Source organism: Arvicanthis niloticus, chromosome 25, assembly GCF_011762505.2.
Source record: "Arvicanthis niloticus isolate mArvNil1 chromosome 25, mArvNil1.pat.X, whole genome shotgun sequence".
Lineage (NCBI taxonomy): Eukaryota > Metazoa > Chordata > Mammalia > Rodentia > Muridae > Arvicanthis > Arvicanthis niloticus.
In genome coordinates this window covers 13807046-13820000 of record NC_133433.1, presented here as the reverse complement: position 1 = coordinate 13820000, position 12955 = coordinate 13807046, and the positions used below count along the sequence as shown (strand labels likewise).

Genomic DNA, 12955 nt, shown 5'->3' with positions numbered 1-12955 from the left:
AGCTGCAGATTTTCAGGATCCCTGAGTCCAAGGAGCTCTTCCACCCAGGAGCTCAGGATCACAGGATCACAGAGACAGCAGGACTCTAAGGAGGTCTGTCATAAGCAAGATATCTGGAAAGACAGGCTCAAGCCAGAGACAGTGAGTGCAGGTAGCACTAGAGATAACCAGATGTCTAAAGACAAGCAAAAGAACATAAGCAACAGAAACCAATGTTACTTGGCATCATCCGAATCCAGTTCTCACACCATACCAAGTCCTGGATACCCCATCACACCGGAAAAGCAAGATTCAGATTTAAAATCACTTCTCATGATGAGGATAGAGGACTTTAAGAAGGACATAAACAACTCTCAGGATAACACAGGTAAACAGGTAGAAGCCCTTAAAGAGGAAATACAAAACTACCTTAAAGAATTGCAAGAAAACATAACCAAACAGGTAAAGGAATTAAACAAAACCATCCAGGATTTAAAAATGAAAGTAGAAACAATAAATCTCAAAGGGAGATTACCCTGGAGATAGAAAACCAAAGAAAAAAATGGGAAGCCATAGATGCAAGAATCACTAACAGAATACAAAATATAGAAGAGAGAATCTCATGTACAGAAGATACTATAGAAAACATTGACACAACTGTCAGAGAAAATACAAAATGCAAAAATCTCCTAACCCAAAACATCCAGGAAATCCAGGACACAATGAGAAGACCTAAGGATAATAGGTATAGAGTGAAGATTCCCAACTTAAAGGGCCAGTAAATATCTTCAACAAAATTATAGAGGAAAACTTTCCTAACCTAAAGAGATGCTCATGAACATACAAGAAGTCTGCAGAACTCCAAATAGACTAGACCAGAAAAGAAATTCCTCCCATCACATAATATTCAAAACATCAAATACACAAAATGAAGAAAAAATACTAAAAGCAGTAAGGGAAAAAAGTCAAGTAACATATAAAGGCAGACCTATAAGAATTACACCAGACGTCTTACCAGAGATTATAAAAGCCAGAAGACCCTGGACTGATATCATACAAACCCCAAAAGAACACAAATGCCAGCCCAGACCACTATACCCAGCAAAACTCTCAATCACTATAGATGGAGAAACCAAGATATTCCATGAGAAAACCAAATTTATATATCTTCCCACAAATCCAGCATTTCAAAGGATAAAAGATAGAAAACTGCAACACAAGGAGGGAAACCAGAACCTAGAAAAAGCAAGCAAGTAATCTTCTAAAAATCCCAAAAGAAGATAGCTACACAAACATAATTCCATCTCTAATAACAAAAATAACAAGAAGCACCAACCACTTTTTCTTAATATCTCTTAACATCAATGGACTTAATTCCCCAATAAAAAGACATAGACTATCAGACTGGATACATAAACAGGACCCAGAATTTTGCTGCATACAGGAAACACAGTTCAGTGACAAAGACACTACCGCAGAGTAAAAGGATAAAAAACAATTTTCCAAGCAAATGGTCCCCAAATCAAGCTGGAGTAGCAATTCTAATATCGAATAAAATCAACATTCAAGCAAGAGTTATCAAAATAGATAAAGGACACTTCATACTTGCCAAAGGAAAAATCTATCAAGATGAACTCTCAATTCTGAATATCTATGCTCCAAATGCAAGGGCACCCACATTCATAAAAGAAACTTTACTAAAGCTCAAAGCACATATTGCACCTTGTACAATAATAGTGGGGATTTCAACACCCCACTCTCAGAAATAGACAGATCATGGAAACAGAAACTAAACAGAGACACAGTGAAACTAACAGAAGTTATGAACCAAATGGATTTAACAGATATCTAAGAACATTTCATCCTAAAACAAATGAATATACCTTTTTCTCACCACCTCATGATACCTTTTCAAAAATAGACCATATAATTGATCACAAAGCAGGCCTCAACAGATACAAAATGATTGAAATAATCACTTGCATCCTATCAGATCACCACGGACTATTATCTTCAATAATAACAAAAACAATGGAAAGCCCACATACATGTGGAAACTGAACAACACTCTACTCAATGATTACTTGGTCAAAGAAGGAAGGAAGGAAGGAAGGAAGGAAGGAAGGAAGGAAGGAAGGAAGGAAGGAAGGAAGGAATTAAAGACTTTTTGGAATTTAATAAAAATGAAGGCTCGTCATAACAAAACTTAGAGGACACAATGAAAGCAGTGTTAAGGGGAAAACTCATAACTCGAAGTGTCTACAAAAAGAAATTGGAGAGAGTATACACTAGCAACACGACAGCACACCTGAAAGCACTAGAAGAAAAAGAAACAAATACACCCAAGAAGAGTAGAAGGCAGGAAATAATCAAACTCAGGGCTGAAATCAACCAAGTAGAATCAAAAAGAACTATACAAAGAATCAACAAAACAAGGAGCTGGTTCTTTGAGAAAATCAACAAGATAGATAAACTCTTAGCCAGACTAACCAGAGGGCACAAAGACACTATCCAAATTAATAAAATTAGAACTGAAAAAAGAGACATAACAACAGAAACTGAGGAAATTTAAAAAAAAATCATATTCTACTACAAAACCCTATACTCAACAAAACTGGAAAATTTGGATAAAATGGACAATTTTTTAGACAGATACCAGGTACCAAAGTTAAATCAGGAGCAGATAACCCATCTAAATAGTCTCATAATCCCTAAAAAAATAACAGCAGTCATTAAAAGTCTCCCCACAGAAAAATGCACAGCACCAGATAGTTTTAGTGCAGAATTTTATCAGACGTTTAAGGAAGACCTAATACCAAACTGAAGGAACACTACCCAATTTGTTCAATGAAGCCACAATTATGCTCAGACCTCAGTCACAGAAAGATAGAACAAAAAAAAAAGAAAACTTCAAACCAATCCCTTATGAATATCAATGCAAAAATACTCAATAAAAACTTCACAAACCGAATCCAAGAACACATCAAAACAATCTTCCATCATGATCAAGTATTATCCTAGGAATGGAGGGATGGTTCCATATTCAGAAATCCATCAAATTAATCCACTATATAAACAAACTCAAAGAAAAAAAACCACATGATTATGTCACTAGATGCTGAGAAAGCATTTGACAAAATTCAACATCCCTTCATGGTAAAAGTCTTGGAAAGATAAGGAATTCAATGCCCATATCTAAACATAGTAAAAGCAATATACAGTAAGCCAGTAGCCAACATCAAACTAAATGGAGAGAAGCTTAAAGTAATCCCACTAAAATCAGAGACTAGACAATGCTGCCCACTCTCTCCATACCTATTCAATATAGTACTGTAAGTCCTAGCCAGAGCAATTAGACAACAAAAAGAAGTCAAAGGCATACAAATAGGAAAGGAAGAAGTCAAAATATCACTATTTGCAGATTATATGATAGTATACTTAAGTGACCCTAAAACTTCCACCAGAGAACTCCTAAACCTGATAAACAACTTCAGCAAAGTGGCTGGTTATAAAATCAACTCAAACAAATCAGAAGACTTCCTTTACTTGAAAGATAAACAGGCTGAGAAAGAAATTTGGGAAAGGACAACTTTCACAATAGTCGCAAATAATATAAAATACCTTGGTGTGAATCTAACCAAGCAAGTGAAAGATTTGTATGACAAGAACTTCAAGTCTCTGAAGAAAGGAATAGAAGATCTCAGAAAATAGAAAGATCTCCCATGTTCATGGATTGGCAGGATTAATATAGTAAAAATGGCCATCTTGCCAAAAGCAATCTACAGAGTCAATGAAATCCCCATTAAAATCTCAACTCAATTCTTCACAAAGATAGAAAGACAAATTCTCAAATTCAATTGGAATTAAAAAAAAAAATCTCAGGATAGAGAGAACTGTTCTCAACAATAAAAGAACTTCTGGGGGAATCACCATCCCTGAACTCAAGGTGTACTACAGAGCTGTTCCGCGCCCCTTTTTGAGTCCCCTTCGCCCGCGAAAGAGACACGTGAGGCAGTGTTCAGGTGGTTACCACAGCGAGGCTTTATTCTTGTATAAGCAGAAGCGGAAAGACTGAAAGCCCGGAAAAGGCACTGGTTATATACACACTAGAGTGGCGTGTTCACTTCTGATTGGCTGTTCACTCATTACCCATAATACACCCCAGGATGGGCAGTGACTTTGGCGCGCTTTTTGCCTTTTGCACCTGCGTAGTTAGTTGTTTACTAGTGGGAGGACAGGATGCCCGCGCCATCTTGTAATGGCGAATGCTGTCACACTCACGCGGCTCCTAACACAGAGCAACAGTGATAAAAACTGCATGGTATTGGTACAGAGTCAGGCAGGAAGATCAATGGAATATAATTGAAGACCCAGAAATGAACCCACACACCTATGGTCACTTGAACTTGACAAAAGAGCTAAAACTATCCAGTGGAAAAAGGACAGCATTTTCAACAAATGGTACAGGTTCAACTGGAGGTCAGCATGTAGAAGAATGCAAATCAATACTTTATCTGTTGTATAAAGCTAAAATCCAAGTGGATAAAGGACCTTCACATAAAACCAGATATACTGAAACTAATAGAAGAGAAGGTAAGGAAGAATCTCGAACACTTGGGCACAGGGGAAATGTTCCTGAACAGAACACCAATGGCTTATGCTCTAAGACCTAGAATTAACAAATGGAACCTCATAAAATTGTAAAGCTTCTGTAAGGCAAAGGACACTGTCAATAGGACAAAATGACAGATTGGGAAAAGAACAGATTGGGAAAAGACCTTTACCAACCCTCTATCTAATAGAGGGCTAATATCTAATATATACAAAGAACTCAAGAAATTAGACTCCAGACAACCAAATAACCCTATTAAAAATGGGGTACAGAGCTAAACCAAGAATTCGCAACTGAGGAAACTTGAATGGTTGAAAATGTTCAACCTAAGAAAATGTTCAACATCCTTAGTCATCAGGGAAATACAAATCAAAACAACCCTAAGATTTTACCTCACACCAGTCAGAATGGCTAAGATCAAAAACTCAGGTGTCAGCAGATGCTGGTAAAGATGTGGAGAAAGAGGAACATTCATCCATTGTTGGTAGGATTGCAAGCTGGTACAACCATTCTGGAAAGCAGTCTGGCAGTTCCTCAGAAAATTGGATATAGAATTACCTGAGGACCCAGCTATACCACTCCTGGGCATATACCCAGAAGATGCTCCAACATATAACAAGGACACATGCTCCAGTATGTTCATAGCAGCCTTATTTACAATAGCCAGAAGCTGGAAAGAACCCAGATGTCCTTCAACAGAGCATGAATACAGAAAATGAGGTACATTTACACAATGGAATATTACTCAACTATTAGAAACAATGAATTTGAGAAATTCTTAGGCAAATGGATAGAAGGAGAAAATATCATCTTGAGTGAGGTAACCCAATCACAAAAGAACACACATGGTATGCACTCACTGGTAATTGGATATTAGCCCAAAAGCTCACAATACCCAAGATACAACTCACAGACCACAGTAAGCTCTTAAATAAGGAAGATCAAAGTGTGGGCACTTCGGTTCATCTTAGAAGTACCCAATATATACAAAGAACTCAAGAAATTAGACTCCAGACAACCAAATAACCCTATTAAAATGGGGTACAGAGCTAAACAAAGAATTCTCAACTGAGGAAACTTGAATGGCCGAGTTTGCAAACAAAATACTCATAGGAGCAAATATGGAGACAAAGTGTGAGACAGAAACTGAAGGAGGGGCCCTCTGGAGACTGTTCCATCAGGAAACCCATCCCATGTGCAATCACCAAAGGTAGACACTGATGTGGATGCCAGGAAGTGCATGATGACAGGAGCCTGATATAGCTGTCTCCTTAGAGGTCTGCCAGAGCCTGACATATTCAGAGGCAGATGCTCACAGCCAATCATTGATTTGATCAAGGGGTTCCCAATGGTAGAGTTAGAAAGAAGACTGAAGGGATTTGTGGCCCCATGGGGAGAACAACAATACCAACCAACCAGAGCTCCCAGGGTCTAAACTGCCAGCCCAGGAGCACACAGGGAGAGACCCATGGCTCCAGCTATATATGTAGGGGAGGATGGCCTTGTCGGGCATAGGTGGGAGAGGAGATCCTTGGTCCCCTGAAGGCTGGATGCCCAGTGTGGGGGAATTCCAGGGTGTGAGGTGGGAGTGGGTGGATTGGTAGGGCACATCCTCATAGAAGCAGGAGGAGGTGGGATGTGATAGGGGGGTCCTGTGCAGTGGTGGTGGTGGTGGTGAGAATGTGGTAAGGGGATAACATCCAAAATGTAAATTAAAGAATAAAAAAGATAAATAGAATATATATGAATGTTATCAAGAAAGGACACTCCTATTATATAGGATCATATCTGGTAGTATTATTAAGTAAAAGCAATGCTAATAAGAGAATAAACTATCTTACACACACACACACACACATATATATATCAAACAAACAAAAAACCAATCAGCTAAAATGGATTAAAGATTTAACTGAAAAACTGTACATTAGGTGGACTGGAGAAAAAGCTGCAATTGTGTGGGTCCGAGAAATACTTTCTTGTATGTAACCACATCAACTACAACCACCACAACAGCAAAAAATGATAGACAGCAAAAAACAGCATAAAATGAAATATATATCTGAAAATCCTATGAGCAGTAAAAATATCAGTTAACATTGAAGAGATATGTACAGAACGGGATGAAATGCTGGCAAGTCATGTATGTGTCTCATAAGGGATTGTGCGTGGATTTTCCTAGGGAGATATGAAAAAAAGTACTAAAATACTATCAAGAGACTGCTGATAGCCAAACTCTCTAGCTTTATAGTCAAGTGTCCAAATTTGATCTCTATTAATATGATATAACACTGACCAAAACAACTTTGGGGGTGGAGAAAAGGCTTTATTTTAGCTTATGGGTTATAGTCTATCACCTTGAGAAGCCATTTTCTAGGCAAGTTGGCCTGCTAGAGAGCTTCTCCATTCTTGTATTCATATGCTCCTCTTGTGAGCATTTAAATGTGTAATTAAACATGAAATTTCCCCTTACTTCTGCCCCGCAATCATTGCTTCCCAATCGTCAGTACTGACAGATTTAAGGAATGATAATCATCATTTTAATAATAGAGGAATATTATATCAATGAAAATGTAAAAGGTAGGACACAGTGACAGATTTTGGCCACATCATGGAAGATATAAGTACTAGATTAGAGGAAATAAATTGTCAGATAAGATTTGGAGAACAGAACCCTAAGTTCCCGAGTATTAATGTGACCAAAATTAATGTGACCAAACTTCTTTAAGGATTCTACAAAGTAAGTATAAGGTTCCCCTTACAGATTGGAAGGAAGACCAGAGGCTGGACCCACCTGGCTGAGGGACTGACATTACTGATAACAAAATTCTCATTTCTGAGGTAGACTGAGGACACAACCGTAGGATACCTCAGGGAAACCCAACCTGGCATCTAGTAGACACATCTGACTTGCAAGAATTTTTATTTTCTTTGCCACTTTCTGTTCAGGTATGATCGTGCTCAAGTTGAAATTCATGAAATTTAATTTATAAAAGCCAATCTTTATACCATCATCTAAGAGTACCTTTCACTCATCAAGAATCTTTTTGCTCTTTGAAAAAGGGGAAGATGAATACAGCGATCCACAAAGGATCAAATGCAGAGAGTAAGTGCTCATTATATGCCCAAGCCCAGATGATGCATTTCCAATGTGACCTATATATTCAAGGCTCAGTGAACATCAAGTAGGTGGAAATGCAAAGACTCTAAGAGTCAAAGAACTAGGATGTGTGCTGCAAGATAGAGTCTTCTGTATAGAGAAGCTGCAGCCAAGAAACCTTAACAATATGGCTACCTAAACAGGACCTGCACAACACATGGCAAAGTAGAAGAATTTCTCAAGGCCGTACCCCCAGGTGAAGAGCTCTAGGTAATCAATGCCTGGCAAGATAGAATGAATCCGGGGGATGAGCCCTATGATAAGGCATGAAAGTACCCAGCCCTAAGCGCAAGTACATCTGAACACCACCAAATGGATTCACCAGGTTTATTGTTTTTTTAATCATTGTGGCTGTGTGTGTGCATGTTATAAAACAACAATAATAATTAAGAAAAGGTCATGAATCATGAATTTGAAATGGAATGAGGGGAGTGGGAGAAATTAGATAAAATCAATATTCTAATATGAAATTCTCAAAACTTAAATATTTATATTAAAATCCACTCGACTGTCTAACAAAACTATGCATATATTGAGAGAGATGTGACAATTTTAATTTTTTTAGAAAGGATTATATTTTTTTTTAACAAAGCTTTGGTGTTTAGCCCAGCCGAATCATTCTGCCTTCTGCCTGAAATTCTAGGATTCCTGCTAGGATTATAGATAGGCCTGTGACACATTGCCCAGCTTCCTTTTTTGTTTTTCCTCTTCCAATGACATGTCCATCTTTCCTCCATGCTATTAACAACAAAAAGTGGGTTTTTTTTTTTTTACTCTGAAATATAATATTAAAAAAACTTTCAATGCATGCCTTGTTCCCTAAGTTGTCTCCTGGCATTACCAATGCTGTTTTTCAAGCACAAAGAAACACATAAATAATCAACCTTATCTTTTCTTTTTCTGTCTTCTTGAAATTTCTGTTCTCATTTTAGCTTCTTTTATATTCAATTTGCTTTTCGATGCTGCCTAATCACTACAATATACTTCTGTGATTTTTCTTCTTTACTGACTGGCCCCTCTGTTTCTGCTCCTCCTGGCCCCAGTCTATGCCTCCAGAGATTTAAAGGGTTTAAGATATTAAAATCGTCCCCACTCACTCTTCTCAATGAATGTTTTGAGACTCTAATCTTTAGCTGTTAAAGAACTCTCAAATTATGGAAAGTGCCCTTGAAGTCTTAGGAATGGCACTGTGGTATTTCCAGGCTTTCAGTAAACGCCCACTTATAAGATGAAAAGAGCATAGAAAACCATTCACTTAAGAGTACCATCTCTGGGTTCCCTAAAGTATCTGGGGTCTCAAACTCTTTTTTTTTTCCTTCTGTATCCCAATAAGTGAGAACCAGTAACATAAACCTACAAACGTCTTGTGAACTTCAAGTGGTTTTGATACTGGCAAAGCAGAGCACTGCTGCACTAATTCCTCCCAGATGATCTAAAAATAAACGTGAAAATTATTTTTAAAACTTTCTTCAGAAAGATAAACCTAAGAAATATGAGAGACATAGAGGAGAATTATATTCACAAAAACAAAGATCACTAAACCATACTCCTAACTGCAAGGCAAGGGGGAAGGCAGCCTCCTGTGTTCCATTAACATGGTTTCTTTTTCTTCTTTTGCTTCAAGAGATCCAGTTGTAATAGTAGGTCAAAGTGAGCACTTCCAACATCTGCAATTTCATGCAGGTGGGAAAACCACTAAATATACTCCTCTAACTGCAAGGCCTTTGAAATAATTCTCATCTAGAATAAAATGTGAAAAGACTGCTTTTGAGAAAACTCGTTTTCCTAGGCTTATCAAGCTGCGAAGAATTCTGAATCACCAGCAGAAGATTACAGAGAGGGAAGAGTTCAAAGTTCCAAAAGGAAACAAAAACCAACCCGGAAACCAACTCAGGAGGCTGTTCTGCATGCACTGTCTGGGAGTCATAATTTCACAGGCGAGGAGAACCAGAGCTATAATATTCAGAGTCCTTTGAATTGAGAGAAGCTTAGCAGACAAAATGCAAAATGCAACTGATAATCTCTACAGACTTTAATGCTGTATTATTTTTATGATTAAGGTTCATTTACACCACGGAGGACACTCTGAGGGGCATCAACCCCTTCCCCATTGTGACACCTACTATGTAATGGAAGCCTCTTTACCTTTAATTGTAAAAGAGAGCTTGTATGCTTTATCTTCTTGTCCTTGTAAGCAATTACCAGAAACATTTCTGAAACATCAATGTGATGTGTTACAGCTCTGGAAATCACCAGTCAGAAGTCGGTCATGTGCTAGCATAAAGTTCTCAGCAGGATTGTGGTACACCTGAGACACTAGGGGAGAATTCATCTCTGTCTTTTCTAGCTTCTTTTTCTCATCTCCTCCTTTCTCTGACAAGTCTTAAGGTTTCAGTGTGCACTTTAGTGTCTGGTATTCTTGCCAGCACAAGAGCAGCTGATTTCGCTGCCTTGATTCTAGCTGTAGCCATAACAACCCCTTGCCTTTTCAGCATCCTAGCATATTCATAGTTTCTGAAATTCAGAATGCAGATATCATTGCTGGGTGTTACTCTGCCTACCACAGACTTCACATGATTTTTTGTTTGTTTGTTTGTTTGTTTTCAGAAATGAATAAAAAAGCATAACAGAAAAACTACTTATAAATTATCCCTAGAAAGTGTTCAGTAAATGTTATTCACATGTAAATCTTCTAAAATGTTATTCACATGTAAAGAAAAAGAAAGCAAGCATGGATTCCTATGTCTAATTTTACTGGCCAAACTCAAAGCAAACAAAGATGTGTATAGTGGCTAGATGTGCTAGGTATTTAACCAAGCATCCCTAATTATAGACATTGTACTTTTATTGCTCCCACAGGAAACAGTTTGAGTCACTCTACAAAGCATCTCCACTCTCAGCTTTCATGAAAATATTGTTTCAGCTGTGACCACAAAGTGTGCCAAGGAAAACTGTAGGCTTGCTGGAGTTAATAACACAAAGACCAAGCCATTAAGCAAGTAGGACATATCTCCAAAGGGCAGACTCAGGCACGGAGCATCCACTAAGAACCACTACAGAGAATACCAGGAATGCCGCTGTCTGCTGCTCTCCACTGTGCTCTATTCAGCTCTGAGATCTAAATTACTGCCGATCTCTCATCTCTTAATCACTTCACAGAAGTCAAGTGTCCTTGGAAGAGACTGCAGAGGGTAGCACACATCTCATCCCATTGATTCTAAATTAATTTGATCTTTTAACTCCCAGCTATTATACTTCCTGAGCTGATGAAAAAAAAATCTTGGGGTAATTTATTTTTCTACAAATAAAAGCTGACAGTAGTGGTTTAGAAACAAAATTATCTGAATATCTATTTTTCACTTAAATAGAAATAGAAAAATTTGAATATATAAGAATATTTTTACTATAGGAATAAATATACAAAATAACAATAATTGTAGTCTGTATAACATGTATTTAATATTTTACATATATGTAGATGTATATTATGTACATAAAATTATATATTATACATCTTCAAAAGATATAAGCTTCTGCATTCTATGTACTCTCTCTGGAATTGATAAAAATGAAATTTTAAACTTTATCTAGAAGTTAACTCTCAAGGGAAATAGAAAAATATCTGAGAAGTTAAATTTTTACTTAGCTTTGAGTCATGAGTATTGCTTATGTTACCTAAAGCTGTTGTTAAATTTCAACAGAGACACTATTGTAGGTTACTAGTGAGTACTTTCCAAACACATGTAAGAATTGCATGGCCATAGCCCTATATACTACCCCAGTACAATATCCTGGACTCACATTGACTGACTACACAGAATAAATAATGTTCAAAGTATAATTTTGAAATATTTATAATTCCTATGACCTAATAAATGAAAAGCTAGGACATAAAACCAAAATAGGAAAATATTTCAGTCAGAATAATGGATTTACTTTTCCTCCTTTTAAATGTCAAATGAGAAATCCCTATGGAAAATACACTCAAAGCAACAGGACCAACTCATGGTAGACATGACTGTTCCAGAAACCGTTGTCTACAGTTCCCTGAACTCTTACAAGGTTTCCACTTTCTCTCTTCTTTCGAGGTATTTTGATATTTATATGGAAGAGGAACATTGGTGAAGCTCCAAGATCTTATCAAGATCCCCATTTTCAAAGAAAACATTATTTTAAACATAAATCATTGAAAACAGCCATATAGTAAAGCCAGGCTTGCATAACTATGCTTTTCCATTATTATTAGGCTTTAAGTAAGTACCTCTGTGTTTCCACTGACTCTCAAATCCCCATTGCTCTTAATGAATCAAGAACCATTTGAAACAACAATGAAGGCATGGGACCTTCATAAAAGTGTCACTTACGTGGTATACTGCGAAGTGGAGGAGGAGGCACATTGTTAATGGATATCATGTGAGCCAAAATAGCGGTTGGAAGAGGACTCACAGGCATCTTGGTATCTTATAAGGCAGGTGGACAGAGACTACTTGAGTGTTAGAGGACCATACTGTGTTTGGAGCATCACAAATTAGAACCCTCAAGAACCTTCAAGGTCCACTCTGATAGGCCAAGCCCACAGAATCTTCTTGCTCACAGTTCTGATGTAAGAATAAGGTCTAGGGTAGAAAGAACTCTAGTTCAGTTCACTGGATTAATGAAAGAGGTTGTGAGCTACAGGGCTAAGGAAAATGAAAAACAACACTGTAATCCACAAGGCAGGCACACTTTAATCAAAATACCCAGTATTAAGTTAGTCATTCTTTTATGGGCCTTCCATGAAGTAAAATCCTTTTCTTCCCTATCCAGTTTTAAGATGGCAAATCAAAATTCCTTTTTTGTAGCACCAGTGACAGAAAAAGTGGGATTTTACTAATCCTCATGTCTACACCAAAGGGTAAAATATTCTAATCATCACAAAGCAATAAACTCACCCCTGTATACATGTGACCATATTATGTTGTTGTGTGACATGCATTTTAGTTGTTTGTCCAAGTCACAACGACTAAACCAAGTTTGAACGTTGACATGTTGGGAAATGGAGGAGGGGACACACTGTTTCTAGTTATCATGTAAGGCAAACCATTGGAAGAGAAGACAAATGACAGCTCCAAAGCTGTCAGAGGTTACTTTATGGAAAAACAAATGATCTAATGGAATGTACATTCTGTGAGTTATCTTTTGGATCTTGAAATATTGTGGTATCT

At 37.5% G+C, this 12955-nt stretch overlaps 1 protein-coding gene across 2 annotated transcripts in view; it reads right to left on the bottom strand.

Moving 5' to 3' along the window:
- The window catches only part of Cnbd1 (cyclic nucleotide binding domain containing 1), a 334202-nt gene extending 321955 nt beyond the window's left edge, over window positions 1-12247 (bottom strand). For both annotated transcript variants that reach the window (XM_076923968.1, XM_076923969.1), the window contains exon 1: window positions 12116-12247. In XM_076923968.1, coding sequence (XP_076780083.1) covers window positions 12116-12203 — 88 coding nt within the window. In that variant the 5' untranslated portion in view covers window positions 12204-12247. The remainder of the gene's footprint in view (window positions 1-12115) is intronic.
- Window positions 12248-12955: the final 708 nt, after the last annotated feature.